General features: G+C 65.8%; 12 protein-coding genes across 12 annotated transcripts; 4 read left to right on the top strand and 8 right to left on the bottom strand.

Moving 5' to 3' along the window:
* Positions 1–18: 18 nt before the first annotated feature.
* On the bottom strand, positions 19–1,233 carry MICPUN_104294 (predicted protein; the record flags this gene model as incomplete). The annotated part of the gene is made up of 1 exon (XM_002506283.1): positions 19–1,233. The coding sequence occupies one exon, from the start codon at positions 1,231–1,233 to the stop codon at positions 19–21; it is 1,215 nt and encodes a 404-aa protein (XP_002506329.1).
* A 110-nt stretch (positions 1,234–1,343) lies between these two features.
* On the top strand, positions 1,344–2,140 carry MICPUN_109547 (predicted protein). Its single transcript, XM_002506456.1, has 2 exons — positions 1,344–1,622; positions 1,798–2,140. The coding sequence occupies exons 1-2, from the start codon at positions 1,509–1,511 to the stop codon at positions 1,852–1,854; spliced, it is 171 nt and encodes a 56-aa protein (XP_002506502.1). The 5' UTR covers positions 1,344–1,508; the 3' UTR covers positions 1,855–2,140.
* Positions 2,141–3,227: 1,087 nt separating this feature from the next.
* On the bottom strand, positions 3,228–4,156 carry MICPUN_109546 (predicted protein). The gene has a single exon (XM_002506282.1). It carries the CDS (start codon positions 3,899–3,901, stop codon positions 3,275–3,277), a length of 627 nt encoding a protein of 208 aa, XP_002506328.1. The 5' UTR covers positions 3,902–4,156; the 3' UTR covers positions 3,228–3,274.
* Positions 4,157–4,470: 314 nt separating this feature from the next.
* Positions 4,471–5,022, top strand: MICPUN_104292 (predicted protein; the record flags this gene model as incomplete). Its single annotated transcript, XM_002506455.1, has 1 exon — positions 4,471–5,022. One exon carries the CDS (start codon positions 4,471–4,473, stop codon positions 5,020–5,022), a length of 552 nt encoding a protein of 183 aa, XP_002506501.1.
* A 102-nt stretch (positions 5,023–5,124) lies between these two features.
* MICPUN_64381 (predicted protein) lies at positions 5,125–5,626 on the bottom strand (the record flags this gene model as incomplete). The annotated part of the gene is made up of 1 exon (XM_002506281.1): positions 5,125–5,626. A coding segment is annotated over exon 1 (247 nt), but the record flags the coding sequence as incomplete, so codon positions are not given.
* A 163-nt stretch (positions 5,627–5,789) lies between these two features.
* On the bottom strand, positions 5,790–8,857 carry MICPUN_64379 (predicted protein; the record flags this gene model as incomplete). Its single annotated transcript, XM_002506280.1, has 3 exons — positions 5,790–8,300; positions 8,423–8,680; positions 8,804–8,857. 3 exons carry the CDS (start codon positions 8,855–8,857, stop codon positions 6,555–6,557), a joined length of 2,058 nt encoding a protein of 685 aa, XP_002506326.1. The 3' UTR covers positions 5,790–6,554.
* Positions 8,858–9,030: 173 nt separating this feature from the next.
* MICPUN_64378 (predicted protein) lies at positions 9,031–9,879 on the top strand (the record flags this gene model as incomplete). The annotated part of the gene is made up of 1 exon (XM_002506454.1): positions 9,031–9,879. The coding sequence occupies one exon, from the start codon at positions 9,031–9,033 to the stop codon at positions 9,877–9,879; it is 849 nt and encodes a 282-aa protein (XP_002506500.1).
* Positions 9,880–10,197: 318 nt separating this feature from the next.
* On the bottom strand, positions 10,198–11,294 carry MICPUN_68964 (predicted protein; the record flags this gene model as incomplete). The annotated part of the gene is made up of 1 exon (XM_002506279.1): positions 10,198–11,294. A coding segment is annotated over one exon (1,097 nt), but the record flags the coding sequence as incomplete, so codon positions are not given.
* Positions 11,295–11,688: 394 nt separating this feature from the next.
* MICPUN_64376 (predicted protein) lies at positions 11,689–13,017 on the bottom strand (the record flags this gene model as incomplete). Its single annotated transcript, XM_002506278.1, has 1 exon — positions 11,689–13,017. The coding sequence occupies one exon, from the start codon at positions 13,015–13,017 to the stop codon at positions 11,692–11,694; it is 1,326 nt and encodes a 441-aa protein (XP_002506324.1). The 3' UTR covers positions 11,689–11,691.
* A 55-nt stretch (positions 13,018–13,072) lies between these two features.
* MICPUN_64375 (predicted protein) lies at positions 13,073–14,278 on the top strand (the record flags this gene model as incomplete). Its single annotated transcript, XM_002506453.1, has 1 exon — positions 13,073–14,278. One exon carries the CDS (start codon positions 13,073–13,075, stop codon positions 14,276–14,278), a length of 1,206 nt encoding a protein of 401 aa, XP_002506499.1.
* A 56-nt stretch (positions 14,279–14,334) lies between these two features.
* Positions 14,335–16,068, bottom strand: MICPUN_88500 (predicted protein; the record flags this gene model as incomplete). Its single annotated transcript, XM_002506277.1, has 2 exons — positions 14,335–15,837; positions 15,913–16,068. 2 exons carry the CDS (start codon positions 16,066–16,068, stop codon positions 14,335–14,337), a joined length of 1,659 nt encoding a protein of 552 aa, XP_002506323.1.
* Positions 16,069–16,389: 321 nt separating this feature from the next.
* On the bottom strand, positions 16,390–18,119 carry MICPUN_64373 (predicted protein; the record flags this gene model as incomplete). Its single annotated transcript, XM_002506276.1, has 3 exons — positions 16,390–17,433; positions 17,549–17,707; positions 17,940–18,119. The coding sequence occupies 3 exons, from the start codon at positions 18,117–18,119 to the stop codon at positions 16,393–16,395; spliced, it is 1,380 nt and encodes a 459-aa protein (XP_002506322.1). The 3' UTR covers positions 16,390–16,392.
* Positions 18,120–18,178: the final 59 nt, after the last annotated feature.

Below are 18,178 nucleotides of genomic sequence, written 5' to 3'. Positions count from 1 at the left end.
AGTCGGGCGACGTTACGCTCATCGCAACAGCGGGTCGACGGGCGTCGCCAGGTAGGTGTCCACGAGGTATCGACCCAGTCTGGACGAGACGATGACGGCGACGATGAGAAAGCCGAGAAACTCGGGCGACGTCATCACCACCATCTCCTCGTTCCCGTCCTCGTCCTTGACCACGTCGACGGAGAAGTACGATCGTACCATGTCGGCGACGGCGTCCATCAGCCCGTACTCGTCGTCGTCGGCCCCTTTATTGCCGTCCCCGGGTGCCGACTTTTCATCCCCGAAGTCCTCGTCGCCCGAGTAGTACGACGAGCTCGTTCGTACCTCGTCGCCCCTCTGCGTCGCGCGGAGCTGCGCCGCACGAAGCAACGCGCGCCGGGTCTTTTCGTCCACGGCTTCGTCGTACGTCGACCTATCCTCCTCATCATCCTCATTCTCCTTATTCTCCGACGACGATGTCGATGTATCGTTCTCCTCCTCCGACGTCGATTTCGAATCCCCCAATTCCGCCGCGAACGCCGCCTTCTCCGAGGTTTCCCCCGCCTCCGCCTCGTCCCAATACGTCCAGTAGTACTTGACCAGCGCGAACGCGATCTCCACCGTCCCGACGCCTTCGAGGCGCTCGTACAGCGCCGCGAAGCGCTTGTTCCGCGCCTCGCCGTCCATCGAGCTCGAGATGAGAACGCGCGGGTCTCCGAGCTCGGCGCGAACGATCTGAACGATGGACGCGAGTCTATCGGCGGCTTCCGACTCTACCGCCGCGACGCGTCGCTCGCGTCGACGCTCGCGGAGCTCCCGCGCGAGCGCCTCGCGGTCGACGTCGGCGGGCGGATCCTCGTCGTTCGCGGGCATCCGCGCGGTCCTTCCGACGGCGCCCCCCTTGCGCCTGCGGTCGGCGTCGAGCGCATCCTTGAAGCGCCTCGGGCGGGTCCTGTCCGCGTCGCGCGTGATCTTCGGCGGCGGGACGCGCGGCGCCTTCGCGGGGTCGCGGGCGTCGTCGTCGCGCGCGTCCCCGCCGTCGTCGGTGCTTCGGGACGTGGACGGCGGGGACAGGCGGTCGATCGCCGCGCGTCGCTCGGCCTCGTCGCGGAACCTCCCGTCCGCGGCGACGACGACGACGCGATTAAGGCTGCGACGGGAGGAGGCTCCGCGACGGTACGAACGCGGATCCGGGGTTCGCCAGCGCGCGTGGTGCGCGAGGCGGCGGCACTGGGATAGCGACGCCGTCGTCATCGTCGAGGCCGCGGCGCGCATCGAGCACGACGTGTCCGCCCGGGCGCGCTTCGGTGTGATCTTGTTTTATTGGACTCCCTCCTCGCAAACCTAAAAATCATTCCCGAGCGCGAAAGGGGCCCAACCCTCGACGCCCGCGCTCCGACGACCACACGGTCACGCGCCCGAGCCGCGCGTCGACGAACCCGGCGAAGCACTCGACGGCAGCGGAGAACGCGCGCGCGTTCGAGGAGAGCGGGAGGAGAAAACACCCCCGAGAGAGGGTCGGAACGAGGATGTTGGGCACCCGGATCACGTCCTTCGCTTTCGGCTTCGCGTGCGCCAGCGGCATCTCCATGTACAAGCTCAAGGAGGAGATCTGGAGCAGCCACAAGATACTCGCCGACCAGGTGCGCCCTCTGACCCGCGCGGATCCCGACCGCCGGCGCCGCCGCCTCGCCCCGACCCGACGGACGCCCCGACCAACGGAAGATCATCAGATCGAGTTCTCTCCACTCGCGTCCTTCTCTCCGCTCGCCCGACGCCGACCGCTGACTGCCCCGCCGTCCCATCCCCCGACCGCAGTGCGCCGCGACGGAGGCCCGGCTGTCCAAGCTGGAGATGACGATGTCTAAGCAGTGAGAAGCGCGGGAGTTCCAAGCGGGTTCGAGCGCGAGGACACGGCGTACCTCTTCGCGTGCATCGTCGTCGACAGCTGTGTCTTTTCGCCGCCAGCCGTGTCTGAAGCCGGTGAGGCGAAGCGCCGCGCGACGTCCCCGGCGCCGTGGTACTCGCGCGCGTGACCGTGTTCTCGTTCCGGCTAGCCAGCTCGCGGCGGTGAGGTGGAGATGGTCGCATCTCAGTCGCGCGCGTAGACCACAGTATTTCAATATGTCCAAGTTTGTAAATGTGCTTCTGTTTCTAGTTCCTGTCTGTTTCTGTCAGCTGCCGGTGCCGCGTTTCCCTCGGACGTATCCCGCGCCCGTCGAGGTTCGACACGCGCCTCTTTCGCCTCTCGCGCCCACACGACGCGGTCGACCCGACGAAGACGGCATGCGCTCGGCATCGTTCGACGCCATCAAGGCGGTGGTGCTTTCCCACGGCAACCGCGCGCGCGCGGGGGGCACGCACGAAGCCCCCGAGGAGGCCGTCGTTGTTTTTCGTCGTCCCAACAACGACGACCGAGCGACGACGACGTCGCCGCCGCGCGACGCGCCGAGCCGCGAGGTCCCCGCGAGCGCGGTCGAGGACGCGCGCGAGGAGCCGCGCGGGATTCAGCCGCGCGAACGGCGCGACCGCGGCGCCGCGGGCGTCCGCCGCAGCCCGCGCGCGCACGCCTGCTCCCGCGAGAGCAAAAGCGGAGGGCGGGAGCAAAAAGCGAAAAGCAAAAGCACGGGAGAGGAGGACGCGTCGCGTCGGGTTCGCGCCGCCGCCGCCGCGAGGTCGGCGGCGCCCGCTTCGGTCGAGACGACGCGAAAGACGCAGCTGGCGGCGGAGGAACCGAGGCTCTCCCGCAGACGACGACGAGGCGGACCCGACGAGGACGAGGACGAGGACGACGACGGGGGCGCTCGAAAGACGCGGTCGGCGACTCGAGCCAAGTCGGGCGAGCGTTCGCGGGCGCCGGCATCGCGGCTCGCGGCGTCGAGAACGCCGCCGACCGTGTCTTTCGCGAGCCTAGGCGTCGCACCCCCGACGAGGCTGCCCCCGACCGCGACCGACGCCGCGGCGGTGACGCTCGCGGTGGCAACCGGCGGGAAAGACACAGCTGGCGAAAAGACGCACACACAGCTGGCGGCGTCGTCCTCGTCCGGGGCGCGGGAACAACTCGCGAGGTTCGCAGCCGCGGGGGCGCACGTCGGGCTGCGGGCGACGGGGATACCCGCGGTCGCGGCCGCGCGTCTCGAGGCGCTCGCGCGGGCGAGGGCGGCGGTCGACGCGTCGATTAAGGGCGATCGAGGGTGACAGTTTCCACGTCTTGTCGACGACTCGGATCGACACACCTTGTCTGTTTTACTCGCAACATCATCATATTCGAATCGCCTAGACAGACTTAACACCGTCACTTACCCTCGTCCCGCGCCTTCTGCGCCGCCTTCTCCACGCAGTCGTACAGCGTCGTGTGCGTCCCGTCCTTGTCGACGATCTTGACGTGGTACTTGGTCGGCGCCGTGACCAGCCGCGTGCGCACCTCCGCGATGCACTTGTCCACCAAGTCGCCCGCCTCCTCGCGTGTCATCCGGGGTTTCCAGTGCTTGTCGAACAGCGAGAGGCAGAACATGCCGCCGTACCCGTGCCCGCCGCTGTTCACCTTCTGGCAGCTCGCGAGGTAATCCATGAAATACAGGCTGGCCTCATCGACGTCGGCGTCGTACCCCGCGAGCAGTAAGTTCACCTGGTACGGTCCCTTGCGCAGGGATTCGGCGAGTTGGTTCCTGGTGTACGAGCTCGCGGCGTGCGTGGAGAGCTTCATGCCGTTGCGCAGCTCGTAGAGCTTCATGTTGGCCTGGATGTACTCGCCGAAGTAGACGCAGTCGCCCTTGGGTCCCGACATGGCCATGAGCTTGTGCGAGTCGAGCTCCAGCGTCTTGTCCTCGTCGTCTTTGTTGATGATGATCTGCTGGACCGCCATGGTGTCGCTGACGACCACGGCGAACTTATCGCCCACGAAGCCGAAGATGACGTCCATCGCGCGCGCGTCTCGTGCGTTTGCACCGAGCGTAAACTCTCGTCCTCACCCTCCGCGCGGACTCCGCGACGACCGCCCGAGATCTCGTGGCAACCCTAAGTACGTCGCGTTGGGCGAAGCGCGGTACGATCTGGCGCGTCGCGACTGGAGCGAGGCGGGCGACGACGCGTTTGGATCGGATTCGATTCCGGCGGTGCGTTCGTTCGCGGGTCGCGTGAACTCGCTTCTTGAGGCGTCGCTACCGGGTGGGTGTGCCGACCGCGCCTGGGGCGTGTGCGCGCACCGAGGCATTCAAACGTCAAGACGAGCGATGGGTGTGCGTCGTGCGGTTGGTTCCAACTGGCCAGGTTATGGGCCCCCGGTCCCGAATTGTTTCACGGTCGCCGCCGCACCCCCCGCTCCCGCAAAGTCGCGAGCGCGGGGTCGTGACCCGACCGGCCGAACACTCCGGCACACGCAGCTCGCGCGCGCGCCGCGCCGTCTCGGACGAGGCGCCGATCCCTCGACTCGACGCGAGGGCATCGCTCGAACGCGCAGCCTCCAATCGAGGTGCCCATCCGTCGTCGATCATGGCCGAGGCGAAGCGGTTCGCGATGGTGTGCGCGGCGAACATGAACCGCAGCATGGAGGCGCACAAGGTGGCCCTCAACGCCGGTTTGGACGTCAAGTCCTACGGCGCGGGGAACAGGGTCAAGCTCCCGGGCGCGAGCCGCGATAACCCCAACGTCTTCGAGTTCGGCAGCGTGACGTACAAGGACATCTACGACAAGCTCATGGCCGAGGACGAGAAGCTCTACACGCGAAACGGACTGAAGGACATGCTGGAGCGCAACATGACGATCAAACCCGCGCCGCAGCGGTGGCAGGACAGCGAGGTCGACGTCGACGTCGTCGTGTGCTTCGAGGAGAGGGTGTTCGACAACGTGGTGTCCGACCTGAAGGGACGCGTGGGGGGTTCGGGGGAGCCGCTCCTGGTGATCAACCTGGACGTCATCGACTCGCACGAGGAGGCGCTCAACGCGGGGCCGCACGCGCTCAAGCTGTGCGAGATGATCGACGCGAGCGACGATTGGGAGTGCGAGTGCGACGAGATCATGGACAGCTCGCGAGGTAATCCATGAAATACAGGCTGGCCTCATCGACGTCGGCGTCGTACCCCGCGAGCAGTAAGTTCACCTGGTACGGTCCCTTGCGCAGGGATTCGGCGAGTTGGTTCCTGGTGTACGAGCTCGCGGCGTGCGTGGAGAGCTTCATGCCGTTGCGCAGCTCGTAGAGCTTCATGTTGGCCTGGATGTACTCGCCGAAGTAGACGCAGTCGCCCTTGGGTCCCGACATGGCCATGAGCTTGTGCGAGTCGAGCTCCAGCGTCTTGTCCTCGTCGTCTTTGTTGATGATGATCTGCTGGACCGCCATGGTGTCGCTGACGACCACGGCGAACTTATCGCCCACGAAGCCGAAGATGACGTCCATCGCGCGCGCGTCTCGTGCGTTTGCACCGAGCGTAAACTCTCGTCCTCACCCTCCGCGCGGACTCCGCGACGACCGCCCGAGATCTCGTGGCAACCCTAAGTACGTCGCGTTGGGCGAAGCGCGGTACGATCTGGCGCGTCGCGACTGGAGCGAGGCGGGCGACGACGCGTTTGGATCGGATTCGATTCCGGCGGTGCGTTCGTTCGCGGGTCGCGTGAACTCGCTTCTTGAGGCGTCGCTACCGGGTGGGTGTGCCGACCGCGCCTGGGGCGTGTGCGCGCACCGAGGCATTCAAACGTCAAGACGAGCGATGGGTGTGCGTCGTGCGGTTGGTTCCAACTGGCCAGGTTATGGGCCCCCGGTCCCGAATTGTTTCACGGTCGCCGCCGCACCCCCCGCTCCCGCAAAGTCGCGAGCGCGGGGTCGTGACCCGACCGGCCGAACACTCCGGCACACGCAGCTCGCGCGCGCGCCGCGCCGTCTCGGACGAGGCGCCGATCCCTCGACTCGACGCGAGGGCATCGCTCGAACGCGCAGCCTCCAATCGAGGTGCCCATCCGTCGTCGATCATGGCCGAGGCGAAGCGGTTCGCGATGGTGTGCGCGGCGAACATGAACCGCAGCATGGAGGCGCACAAGGTGGCCCTCAACGCCGGTTTGGACGTCAAGTCCTACGGCGCGGGGAACAGGGTCAAGCTCCCGGGCGCGAGCCGCGATAACCCCAACGTCTTCGAGTTCGGCAGCGTGACGTACAAGGACATCTACGACAAGCTCATGGCCGAGGACGAGAAGCTCTACACGCGAAACGGACTGAAGGACATGCTGGAGCGCAACATGACGATCAAACCCGCGCCGCAGCGGTGGCAGGACAGCGAGGTCGACGTCGACGTCGTCGTGTGCTTCGAGGAGAGGGTGTTCGACAACGTGGTGTCCGACCTGAAGGGACGCGTGGGGGGTTCGGGGGAGCCGCTCCTGGTGATCAACCTGGACGTCATCGACTCGCACGAGGAGGCGCTCAACGCGGGGCCGCACGCGCTCAAGCTGTGCGAGATGATCGACGCGAGCGACGATTGGGAGTGCGAGTGCGACGAGATCATGGACAAGTTCGCCGCCGAGGTGGGGCGGCGGCCCATCTACACGGTGTGCTTCTATTAGCGTAGGGTGTTGTATAAGAGAACCTCACCTCAACCCACGACGGCGGCGATCTCCGCCCTGGCGCGATTCAACAGACCGAGCCGCGTCTTGCACGCCTCCCTCCGCTCGCCCACGCCGTCGTCCTCCGCCATCAGCGACGCCAGTTCCTCCTGGGTCTTACCCCCCAAGTTGGCGTAAAAGTCGGCGAGTAACCCGGACCTCGCGGGCACCACCTGGCAGTGCACCGCCGCTTTTGGTACGGATTTGGCGATTCTCGTTCGCACGGCGTCGACGTACGCGTACACAGACGCTCGAATGAGACCGACCCTGTCGTCCCAGTCGAGCGTTTCGTCGGACCGTTTCGTGGGACGACCGTCGGACGCTTCGTCCAAAGTCGGGGGACTCGATTCGTCGGGCTCGGACGCGGCGTTATTATACCTCCGAAGGTGCTCCTCGCGGGTGAACCTCCGGAAGAAGTCGGCGTCGAAGTAGGACGCCTCCATGTCCACGAGTGCGGCGACCATCTTTTCCGACTCGTCGCGACGGGCGTCGAGAGCGCTGTACGCCGCCGACGCCACCGCGGCTCGCAGCGCCGGGAACCTCCGAAGCCTATCGCGGCCGCCGCCGCCGTCGAGGGTGCCGTCGAGGGTGCCGTCGAGGGTGCCGTCGAGAGACGACGAAGAGCCCCGCCCACCGCCGGACGAAGCCGACGAAGGCGCCGTTCCTAACGTCCCCAAACCCGCGCCCACGCCGTCCTCCACCGAGCGCTCCACCATGGAACGGAGCACCCTGTCCACGGCTCTGACGCACTGCGCCGTCGGGTCGCGGAGCCTCGCCAAACCGAGCTCGATCAGCCGCCTGATGCCCAGCTCCGGCGCGACGAGGTGCGGCTGGTACCCGTCCGTCGCGTCCACGACGGACTTGACGAACTCGGCGCCGTAAAACTCGCGCAGGTTCAGCGAACGAAGCGAGTTGACGAGCTTATCCTCGAAGATGACGCGGATAGTCTCGCCGCCCCCGCGGCCGCCGTCGAGCGATTTGACGAACTCCTTTTCGAAACCGCCGCACGACAGCAGCACCTCGTGCATCAACGCTCCTCTGTCGCTCGGCACGGGGGAGCCCAGGGTCATGAGCTCGAGCTCCAGCGCCGCCGCGGCACCGTCGATCGTCTCTCGTATCCTCGGGACCCGCCGCCGGATCGAGTCGCCCAAAATTGCCGTCAACATCTCCGTCAACACGCCCGTGCCGCAGTTGACGTTGGAATACTTGGCGCGGTGCTCGTCGAAGAACGACCGCTCGTTGGCTCGCGCGGTCGCCATGTCCACGTTGGCGTTGATGTCGAACTGCGATCGGTTGACCACCGCGCACCACCCGAGCCGCAGCCGCACGGCTCGACCGGCGAGCACCTCCGAAGCGTCGGTGCCGCGATCCATGAGATCCAGCTTGGTGAGCACTCCAACGGTTCGAACCAATCCCGGGTCCACCTCCCTCGCGATGCGCACGCCGTCGGACGTGGCGATGTCGGCGTTCGCCGGGGACACGGCGACGACGATGACGTCCGGCGGGGTGACGAATTTCTTCACCATGGACTCGATGTCTCGCACTATCGACGCGGGTTGATCGGCGGTTGGAACTTTGGTCAGTCCGGGGACGTCCACCAAGGTGAGGTTTGGGACGTCTTTGCTTCGGACGGAGAGGACGATGGGCTCGGCGCTGACGGACTTGGTGTTTGCGCCGAGGAGTCGGTCGGTTTCGGCTTCGATCTCCGCGCGGACCTTGCGAAAGTCGTCGAACACCTGCGGGGCAGTCGGTCGGGGCGCGTTAGTTTTGGGGTGACGTTCAGGGGTGGGAGGCGTAAACGAGTGGAGATGATGGAGGCGAGTTGAGCGACCCGACCGCGTATCGGCGCGTTTCGCACCTCGTCGGGCTTGTGCAGGAACCTCGCGGTGTCCTTCTCCGCGTCGTCGACGCAGTGCAGCTGCAGGATGAGCGGGCGGCGCGTGCATATCCCCGCGCCCCTCGGGAGAAAGTCTCGGCCGACGATAGCCTCGAGGACGGAGGACTTGCCGCTGGACTGCCCGCCGACGACGACGATCTGGGGCAGGCACTGCCACAGGGACGGGAGATCCTGGCGGCGCGGCGCGTCGACGCCGTCGCCGGCGAGCGCGCACGCCTCCTGGTGGGGTTTCGCGGGTGGTGGTGGGGCGCGGGGCGCGTCAGCGTCAACGTCTTGCGGGTTCGGGTTGCCGAGGGTGCCTAGCTAGGGGGGCTTCGTGCGACGCGCCTGAAGCCGGTTGACGAGCCTGAGGAGGGGCTCGAGCGGGCGCGAGGGGAGATGTGCGGCGGGATCCATTCGGATTTTGGGCGAACCCGGCGGCGAGCGCGCGGGGGTGTGCGCGCAAAGGGAGAGGCGACCAGCTTCGGGGGGTCGAAAAATAAAGAGTCCTGTCGCATCGGCAACAAGTGGTCGTTGCTTGAGTTTTCAAACTCCCTCTGCCACTTCGACTCGCGCCGCCGACCGAGGAGATGGACGGCGCTCACGCGAACGCGCACGACGATGATTCTGGCGACGTGGATACCGGCTTTTGGACCGCCGCGGACCGTGAGAACATGAAGAAACCCATCCTCGTTCCCGCAAAGCTCGTGGCACCGACCCAACGGGGTTTTTACGCTCGAGCGCCCAAGCTCGGTAAAAAGGCTGAAGCGGAACTGCAGAGAGCCAAAGATGCGTTCGACCAGTACCTCGCAAACGCTGAGTACTCGCGCCCCCTCGTTGAGCTGCTTAAGCCGCACATCCGACCTCGCTACGAGGCTGTCGTAGGGGACAGTGAAGGGTTCAGCCTTTACGTAACTTCAACTCCCAGTCAAAGAGAACTCAAAACCTTGCCCAAGTCTGAGCGAACCTCTCACCATCTGATATATGACTATTGCATAAACATGAGCGCGTTTCATCCGCTGATTGACTTCCACCTTACCACCGACGCGGGGAAGCTGTTTACTGCGTATGTGAGCATGTGGCCGGGCTGCTTTGCCTTGCGACGCGACAAGGCCGCCACGAGAAAACTCACCGAAGCCGAGAGGGCTGCTCGCCGCCTCCCGGCCAAGGTCACTCCCACCGACGTCGTCGTCTCCCAGGAAGCATACATCGCATATCGATCCGGCAATGTCGTTGAGCCAACTCCGCATCAGATAGCGTACATGGAAAGGAGAAAGATCGAAGAGGGCAGTGATGCCGTGCTTTCCGCGTACCCGTTCTCTCTTCACAATGATGAGGTTGCGTTAATGAATGTGAGGATGCGTGCCGCTAACGCAAAAAAGAGGCTGCGGGAAGAGGTAGAGGCTGAGCTCGATTGGCGATCCAATGAAGAGATTTGAGAGAGACGGGAGTAAACAAAAATTCAAAAAAAAATACGATGCGACGTTTTACATCATCAACTTGTTCGTACACGTCCCCCGCTCGCTCACTGCAACAGCACCCCGAGCACCCGGTTACATATCACCTTCCTATCCCGCACGCTGCTGATCGGCTGTCCCCTGGCGTCCGTCAGCAAGAACCTGTGCACCTCCTGCCTCGTCGCCCCCGGCGGTCCCACCGCGGCGCTCGAGTGCGACGGCGACGAGTGCGCCGATCCCCCGATACCCCCCCCTGACGCGTCCAAGCCGCGTCCGCCATCCGGGTTCATTATGATGATGTCAGCCTTGAACACCATCACCTTGAGCTGCCGCAGCGCCTCCGTGACGTCCAGGAGCACTCGCGGCCGGGTGAAGCCGCTGATGTCCAGGGGCGCGATGACGCGGAGCTCCGTGGTGATCTCGTCCAGACCCATGGTCATGATCTGGACGCTCACCGGCCTCTCGATGTTTTCCTTGTACCTCTGGCACAGGTACCGCTGCTCCTGCAAGTTCGTGCACCTCGCCACGAAGAGGTCCACCTCGCACAGCCCGCCGCTCTTCAGCTCCACCTTGGCGTACGAGATGTGCACCTTCAGGTCCTTGGACGCGCGTAACACGTCGTAGAGCAAGCCCTTGCGGTCCCGAGTGCGCATCTGAAACACCGTGTGCTTCTGCGACATGAGATTGTCCACGGTGACGGTGGCTTCCGAGTACTGCGTCGCGCTCGCCGTCTCGATCTTCCCGATGGAGTTGGCCTCCACGAGCCGCCCCGCGCTGCTCGTCTTGGTGACGAACTTGGGCGCCGGCGTGACGGTGACGCGGCAGTGCCGACCGCCCATCGCCAGCGCGCCGCCGCCCGATTCTCCGAACGTTTGTCGCACGGCGGTGCGCTGCACGTTTCGAGAAATCTCCGCCACCCGCGCCTCCGCGGGCAGCTCGTTCCGTTCGTCGGTGACGTAGAATAGGTCCACGGCCGTGTCCGCTGGGGAGGTTGAGATGTGTGCGCGGTGCACCGTCAGCTCGGACGCCCAGAGCTCCTGCGTGACGTCGTGGAGTAAGCCCACCCGGTCCTCCACCTCCACCTGCAGGATGTACATGGTTCCCTTTGGTGGCTCGAGGGGATCTCGAACCTCGCCCACGGAGCGCAGGTTCAGGGACGACAGCGTCGAGATGGACGCCTTGCTCGGGCAGAGGTTCTCGAGGCGGATGCGCAGCAGGTCCCAGTTCACCGGCGCGCTCGTCTCGGCGCCTCCGCCCTGCCTGCGCACCGTCACGAGCACGAACGCCCACTTGCCGTCCGTGGCGAAGTCGCCCTTGAGGACGACGAAGCCGAAGTCGAATATCGTGCGGGTGATGTCGGAACCCAGGCCGGTCTTATCCGGACACGTCACCCGCACCTGCGCCTCGATGTCGCTCGATGGAATCACCGAGACGTACTCGTCCTCGCCGTAGTCCGCGCCACGGCTCTGCATGGCGCCCCCTCGTGCACGTTCACCCCGAGGACGAAATTACCAATCCGCGACGCCTCGACTGAGTGGCGCCTCGACGCGAGCGCTCCGCGCCGCGGCCGCCCGTCGCAGCCTTCGCGCACGCGCGCGCGGTAGCGACGCGAGGATGCCGCCGAGACTCGGCACGCCCCGATGATCACGTGCGCTCGGCGCGCGCGAGGAACGATGAGGCTGGCTAGGGTAAATTGAGGAACGATAAAGCGCGATGCGGATCTCGTTCCGCGCCAGAGAGCCTGATGACTGACACAGCTCCGCTCCAAACGCCCGCTACGGCTACAAACGCTCACTACTCGCGCGCCGACACCGGCCTCACGCCCGAGCCCGATCGCCCGATCCCCGTCCCCCCCCTCGCGCTCCCGCCTCCCACCGCCCCCGGCGCACGCAACGACCCGAGGCTCTCCGACGGCGGCCGCAACCCTCGAAGCCCATGCGGGCCGAAATCGTCGTCGTCGTCCATCGCGTCATCATCCTCCATGGCGCCGCCCAGCCCGCTCACCCGGTACCCCTCCTCCCTCCCGCGTCGCCCGGTGCCGGAGGCGACGTCGCCCTGCGCGCCGTCCGCGTCCCCCGAAGCTCGCGACGGCTTACCCGCCGACGACGACGATTCCGTGACGCCCCGAGGGCCGTCAAAGGATCCGCCCCGGCGACGACCCTGGCGACCCGGCGCATCATTCGCGCCGACGCCGACGCCGCCGACGCCGACGCCGCGCGCGAAGAGAAGACCGACGCACGACACCGCGACCCTCTTCCTCTTCCGTCGCGTCCCCCCTCCCGTCGCGTCCCCGTCGTCTTCGTCGCCGACGCCGACCCTGTTCCCGGCGCACCACCCGCATCGAAGCACGTCGCCCCCCTTGGCGACTTTCCAATCGGCTCGCCTCGCTCCACCAGCCCCGTCGCGTCCCCCCCCTCGCCCGTCGTCGTCGTCCGCCTCCCTGCGGGACACGATGTACTCGTACGTGGTCATGCCGCGTCGGATGAGTAAGACGTGAAAGGCGAAGAGGTCCCCGACGAGGTAGCCGAGGCAGACGCAAAGGAGCAGATACGCGGCGAGCGCGGCTTGAAACTCGAGTCGCGTCAGGTGCGACGGAAATCGGGCGTCGTCGTCGAGCAGGGCGTCCGCGCGCGCGGGGTTTCGGCTCACCCACGCGAGGAGCCAAGCCCCCGCGCACAGCTGTCCCAACACCTGCCACAGCACCGTCGCGACGAGGGCGAAGAAGCTGTGGTAGTTCCTCGCGCCGACGCAGTTGTTCAGCCACTTGCAGTGGTGGTCAAAGTGCGCGACGCACTTGTCGCACGCGCGGCAGTGCTTGCTCCCGGCGTGCACGTTACGATCGCACAGCTGGCAGAACAGCCCGGCCTCGTCGTCATCGTCGTCGTCGTCGTCCGCCGGGTCCACCGCCGCCGCCTTGACGAACGCGCAGGCGGCGACGAGCGCGACGGCGCCGTAGCAGATCTCGAGCGCGAGCCTCGTCGTCGAGTCCCCAACCGCGGGCGCCTGCAGCAGGTAGAACCCGAGCACCAGCGAGGCGTACGCGCCGATGCCGAGCCACTGGTGCGCGTTCATGCTGAGGCGCCCGTCCGCGTCGCGGAACCCGTTGACGCGCGGAGCCATGGCGGCCGGGCGCGCCTCGAGCACTGACGGGCGGCCCGCGACGATGGGTGACTTGATGACTGAACGGTCGCGGCTCGGCTGCGCCTCTGCGTCGTCGTCGGGAAAAAAAACCGTTTGTCTTTACTCTGCCGCGCGCGCGAGGGGCGCGGGGATGTTCAAGTTGACTTTGCGGCCGGCCGTGAGGAGGGATCCCCCCGATGATGGTGTCGAGGTGAGGGTGACGGAGGACGATGCGTCGAGCAAGGGGGCGAAGCGGAAGAGAGCCCCTCCCACGAAGGGGCCATGCGAGCACGGGGTGAAGTATCGGTCGAAGTGCAAGGTGTGCAGCGCTTGTCCGCACGGTCGTCTGCGCACACAGTGCAAGGAGTGCGGTGGGTCTGAAATCTGCGAGCACGGTCGTCGCCGCTATAGCTGCAAGGAGTGCGGTGGGTCTGGAATCTGCGAGCACGGTCGTGTACGCTCTAAGTGCAAGGAGTGCGGTGGGGGCTCAATCTGCGAGCACGGTCGTATACGCTCTACGTGCAAGGAGTGCGGTGGGGGCGCAATCTGCGAGCACGGTCGTGAGCGCTATTGGTGCAGGGAGTGCGGTGGGTCTCAAATCTGCGAGCACGGTCGTCGGCGCATACAGTGCAAGGAGTGCGGTGGGTCTGGAATCTGCGAGCACGGTCGTCGCCGCTCTCGGTGCAAGGAGTGCGGCGGGTCTCGCATCTGCGAGCACGGTCGTCGCCGCTATAGCTGCAAGGAGTGCGGTGGGTCTGGAATCTGCGAGCACGGTCGTGTACGCTCTAAGTGCAAGGAGTGCGGTGGGGGCTCAATCTGTGAGCACGGTCGTGAGCGCCACAGGTGCAAGGAGTGCGGTGGGTCTCAAATCTGCGAGCACGGTCGTCAGCGCCACAGGTGCAAGGAGTGCGGTGGGTCTGGAATCTGCGAGCACGGTCGTCAGCGCTCTCAGTGCAAGGAGTGCGGCGGGTCTCGCATCTCCGAGCACGGTCGTGAGCGCTATAGCTGCAAGGAGTGCGGTGGGTCTGGAATCTGCGAGCACGGTCGTCAGCGCCACAGGTGCAAGGAGTGCGGTGGGTCTCAAATCTGCGAGCACGGTCGTGTACGCTCTCAGTGCAAGGAGTGCGGTGGTGCATCAATCTGCGAGCATGGTCGTCAGCGCAGATACTGCAAGGAGTGCGATGGGTCTCAAATCTGCGAGCACGGTCGTCGCCGCTCTCAGTGCAAGGAGTGTCGCGCGGCAAAGGCTCGAACGGGGTGAGATACAACGCACTCGTAGCGGCGGCGGGCATCATAAAATATATCATCCGATTCGCGTCATCGCATCTTATCCCTCGCCAGCCGCGCCTCCCGCTCGTCGTCCGAGTCCATCAGGAACACGTCGCCGCCCTTCAGCGGGGTCTGACCCACGCCCATGCCCTTACCCCCTCCCATGTGCCCGGCCGGAACCTTTCGCATCTCCCGTTCGCGTCCATCCTCCTCATCCGAGTACCCGCCGCCACTCGCGTCTCCGTCCCCGAAATCCCACCCCTCGAAGCCGTCGAACATCGCCCCGGTCGCGTCGTCCTTCCCCGATACCTCGCCGTACGCGAACTGCGTCGCCGCGTCGTCGCTCGGCGCCCACAGCACGCAAATCGCGCCGAGGAGGAGAAACGACAGGACGTGCCAAAACGCGCCGACGACCCAGTCCACCTGCCACTTTTGGTTCAAAGCGTCGGTGGCGCGAAACCACGTCTCGTATAAAATCCACATCACGCTGCCCACGACGGAGACGGCGAGGACGTTGGTGAACCGCGCGTACAGCGCCAGCTTCGCCAGCTGTCGTCGCGCGCGGAGCTGCGTCAGCGTCCGCGACAGCGACGAAAATATCCAGAGGATGTACGTCGCGTCCATCAGCGCAACCGGGACGACGAGGAGCACCCGCGTGGTCTGCGTTAAGTCGTCCACGTTTCCCACGTGCGTCGCCACGTCCAGCGCCACCGCGGCGACAAAGTACGCGGTACCAAGCCCCACCACTTTCGTGCTCAGCCCACCCAGCGTCGGACGCACCACGCCGTATCCGGTGGAGACGACCAACACGAGCGTTCGCGATGCGCTCTCTCTCGCCGCGGAGAAAAATACGGCGAGTAAGGTGAGCGCGACGGGCCTTACGCCCACCGCGTTGAAGTACTCGTAGTCGGCGTACCACAGGAACGCCTCGGTGAAGGACGCGGCGACGACCGCGGTGACGCAGTGGTGCAGCTGCGTGACGACGTCGGGGCGTTTGACGTGTACTTTGGCAACCTTCGCTGTCCACCAAAAAACGAGTCCCCCGTACGCCAGCGCCAGCGTCCCGAAGAAGGGACGCGTGTGACGCATCATGCCCGGGAGGTAGCCGTGCGGGTTGCGCCACGTCGTGCGACCGGTGACGGTGAGTGACTCACCCAACGACGCGTCGCACGTCACGAACCATAGGTAGTACATGCCGTCGCGCGTGACGGTGACTTGCTCGGCGCTCATTGAGCGCACGGCGTGATCGCCGACAAACTCGACGCGGCGGACCCACGGCCACCCGGGCTCTGGTTCCCTGCCGTCGTCCGGCGGGGCGATGAGGACGTCGTTCATGACGCACCCGGTGTCGGCGACGAGGTCGGGGGAATCGCAGCAGAGGTGGCGCGTGCCCGCGCGCGGGTCGGTCCACCCTATCCGAAAGTGATCCTTGAGCTCGAAGAGCACGGCGTGGACCGCGCCAGTGTCCTTGCCCTCGCTGTCGGCGCCGGTGAACCGCGACGCGTGCGACCGCGACCGCCGGAACTCCACGTCCTCGAAGCGCACGTACGCCTTCTCGTGCCCGCGGCCGCCGTCGCTCAACGCGAAGTCCCCTTTGACGTCGTGCCTCCGATGGTCCGATCCGACCGAGGCGTACAGGCCCTCGCGACCCGCGCGGAGGACGTGCGCGCCGTCGGTTGGGGTGAACCTGGCGGCGCGGTACGGGTGGATCGCGCCGTCGCACCGGTGCACCGCGAGGAGGAGGAGCGCGACGAGGGCGGCGAGCGGCGGCGCGCGCGTCATCGTCATCCACCGGCGCGTGCGTCGAAGTGGCCTAGGTCGAGCTTCTCTCAGCCACTCGTCGCCGTGAACGGTTGGCCGCGAATGTCCGCGGTCGAAAACCATACATCACCGGCGCCCCCGGCGACGGGACGACGTCACGCGCGGCACCGAAAATAAGATCACTACGTGTCGTCGTATCATAACAACGCGCCCGCACCCCTAATAACCAAAACTCATCCGCGGTCCGAACGAACTCCGCCCGCCCCTCGCCTCGTCCCGCGTCGTCACTCGCGTCCCGTCGAGCGTTAATAACATTACCTTAAAACATAACCTCACTCGTCGTCATCACTTCGGAACCCCGCGCTGGGTGCCCAGCGTCCGGAGTCGAAGGGCGTTGAGCTTGATGAAGCCGGCGGCGTCCTTCTGATCGTACGCGCCGCCGTCGTCCTCGAACGACGCGATGTTCGCGTTGTACAGCGACTGCGCGCTCTTCCTTCCGACGACGTCCACGTTACCCTTGTAGAGCTTAACTCGAACGGTGCCGTTGACGTTCTCGGCGCACCTGTCGATGGCCGCCTGCAACATTTCGCGCTCGGGGGAGAACCAGAACCCGTTGTAGATGAGCTCAGCGTAACGCGGCATGAGCTCATCCTTGAGGTGGGACTCGCCGCGGTCGAGGCAGATGGACTCGATGCCGCGCCTGGCGTGGAGCAGCAGGGTGCCACCCGGGGTTTCGTACACCCCGCGAGACTTCATGCCCACAAATCGGGACTCGACGATGTCGAGGCGACCGATGCCGTTGTCGCCGCCGTACTTGTTGAGGGCGGTGAGCATGGCGGCCGGGGACATGCGCTCGCCGTTGATCGCGACGGGGTCGCCCTTCTCGAACTCGATCTCTAGGTACGTGGGGGTGTCCGGGGCGTTTTCCGGCGCGACGGACCTGGTGAACATGTCCTCGGTGTATTCCACCCATGGATCTTCCAGCGCCAAACCCTCGTAGGAGATGTGGAGGAGGTTGGCGTCCATGGAGTAGGGCGCCTCCTGGCGCTTGTTCTTTGCGATGGGGATGCCGTTCTTCTCGGCGTAGTCGAGGAGCTTGGTGCGGGAGTTGAGGTCCCACTCGCGCCACGGCGCGATGACTTTGATGTCTGGTTTAAGGCCGTAGTACCCGAGCTCGAAGCGCACCTGGTCGTTGCCCTTGCCGGTGGCGCCGTGGCACACCGCGTCGGCGCCCACCTCCTTGGCGATCTCGATCTGGCGCTTGGAGATGAGCGGGCGGGCGATGGAGGTGCCGAGGAGGTAGGTGCCCTCGTATATCGCGTTGGCTCGGAACATCGGGAAGACGTAGTCCCGGACAAACTCCTCGCGAAGGTCGTCGATGTAAATCTGCGATGCGGACACGCACGGGGACGTCGGTCAGAAATTGTGAAATACTCGTGAAATGCGAAATACGCAATTGTAACGGTATACGATATCTAGTGGACGTGTGGGTAAACAGTACCTGCTTGACGCCCATCTGCTCAGCCTTGGCTCGCGCGGGCTCGAGCTCCTCGCCCTGGCCGAGGTCGGCGGTGAAGGTGATCACCTCGCAGCCGTAGGTATCTTGGAGCCACTTGAGGATGATGGAGGTGTCGAGGCCGCCGGAGTACGCGAGCACGACCTGTTTCGGGGTGGAGCGCGGGGCGGAACGGGCGGGTCAGGTCCGGCGACGACGAAGCGGCGGCGGTTTCGCGTGACGGCGATGGGACGGATGGAACCACGAAACGAGGGCTACAGGGTTTGAGGGTTGATTCGTTGCGCGGCGGTGGCGCCGAGCCGGGGTGAGGTCGCTCGGCGCCGTCTCCCCGCGCATCGGGCCGCGCGAACGAGTTCCGGATGGCGCGGTCGCGCACCTTCTTGACCTCGCCGGAGGGACCAGCCTTGGCGGCGACGGAGAGGGGCGCGCGCTTGTTGGCCTTGTTGGCGACGCGCTTCGCAGCCATCGCGGGTGTCCTCGCCGCGACGGATCTGCGGGACGCGAGCAGCTTGGCGGCGCACGGCGCGGCGACCGCGGACGCGGTGAACGCGCTCATTGTGTTCGGAACGTAACGATGGACGCGCGCTTAACGAACCTTGCGTCCGTTGGAGTGGC

The sequence above is a fragment of the Micromonas commoda genome, chromosome 15 (assembly GCF_000090985.2).
Source record: "Micromonas commoda chromosome 15, complete sequence".
Classification (NCBI taxonomy): Eukaryota; Viridiplantae; Chlorophyta; class Mamiellophyceae; order Mamiellales; family Mamiellaceae; genus Micromonas; species Micromonas commoda.
The sequence above is the reverse complement of the archived record's forward strand: the minus strand, read 5'-3'. Positions and strand labels throughout refer to the sequence as shown.

Bases quoted from the DNA above. Each gene is read 5' to 3' on its own strand.
- MICPUN_109547 (XM_002506456.1), top strand. From the start codon at position 1,509: ATGTTGGGCACCCGGATCACGTCCTTCGCTTTCGGCTTCGCGTGCGCC. The intron at 1,623-1,797 runs GTGCGCCCTCTG...CCCCGACCGCAG, and splicing joins ACAAGATACTCGCCGACCAG to TGCGCCGCGACGGAGGCCCG.
- MICPUN_109546 (XM_002506282.1), bottom strand. From the start codon at position 3,901: ATGGACGTCATCTTCGGCTTCGTGGGCGATAAGTTCGCCGTGGTCGTC.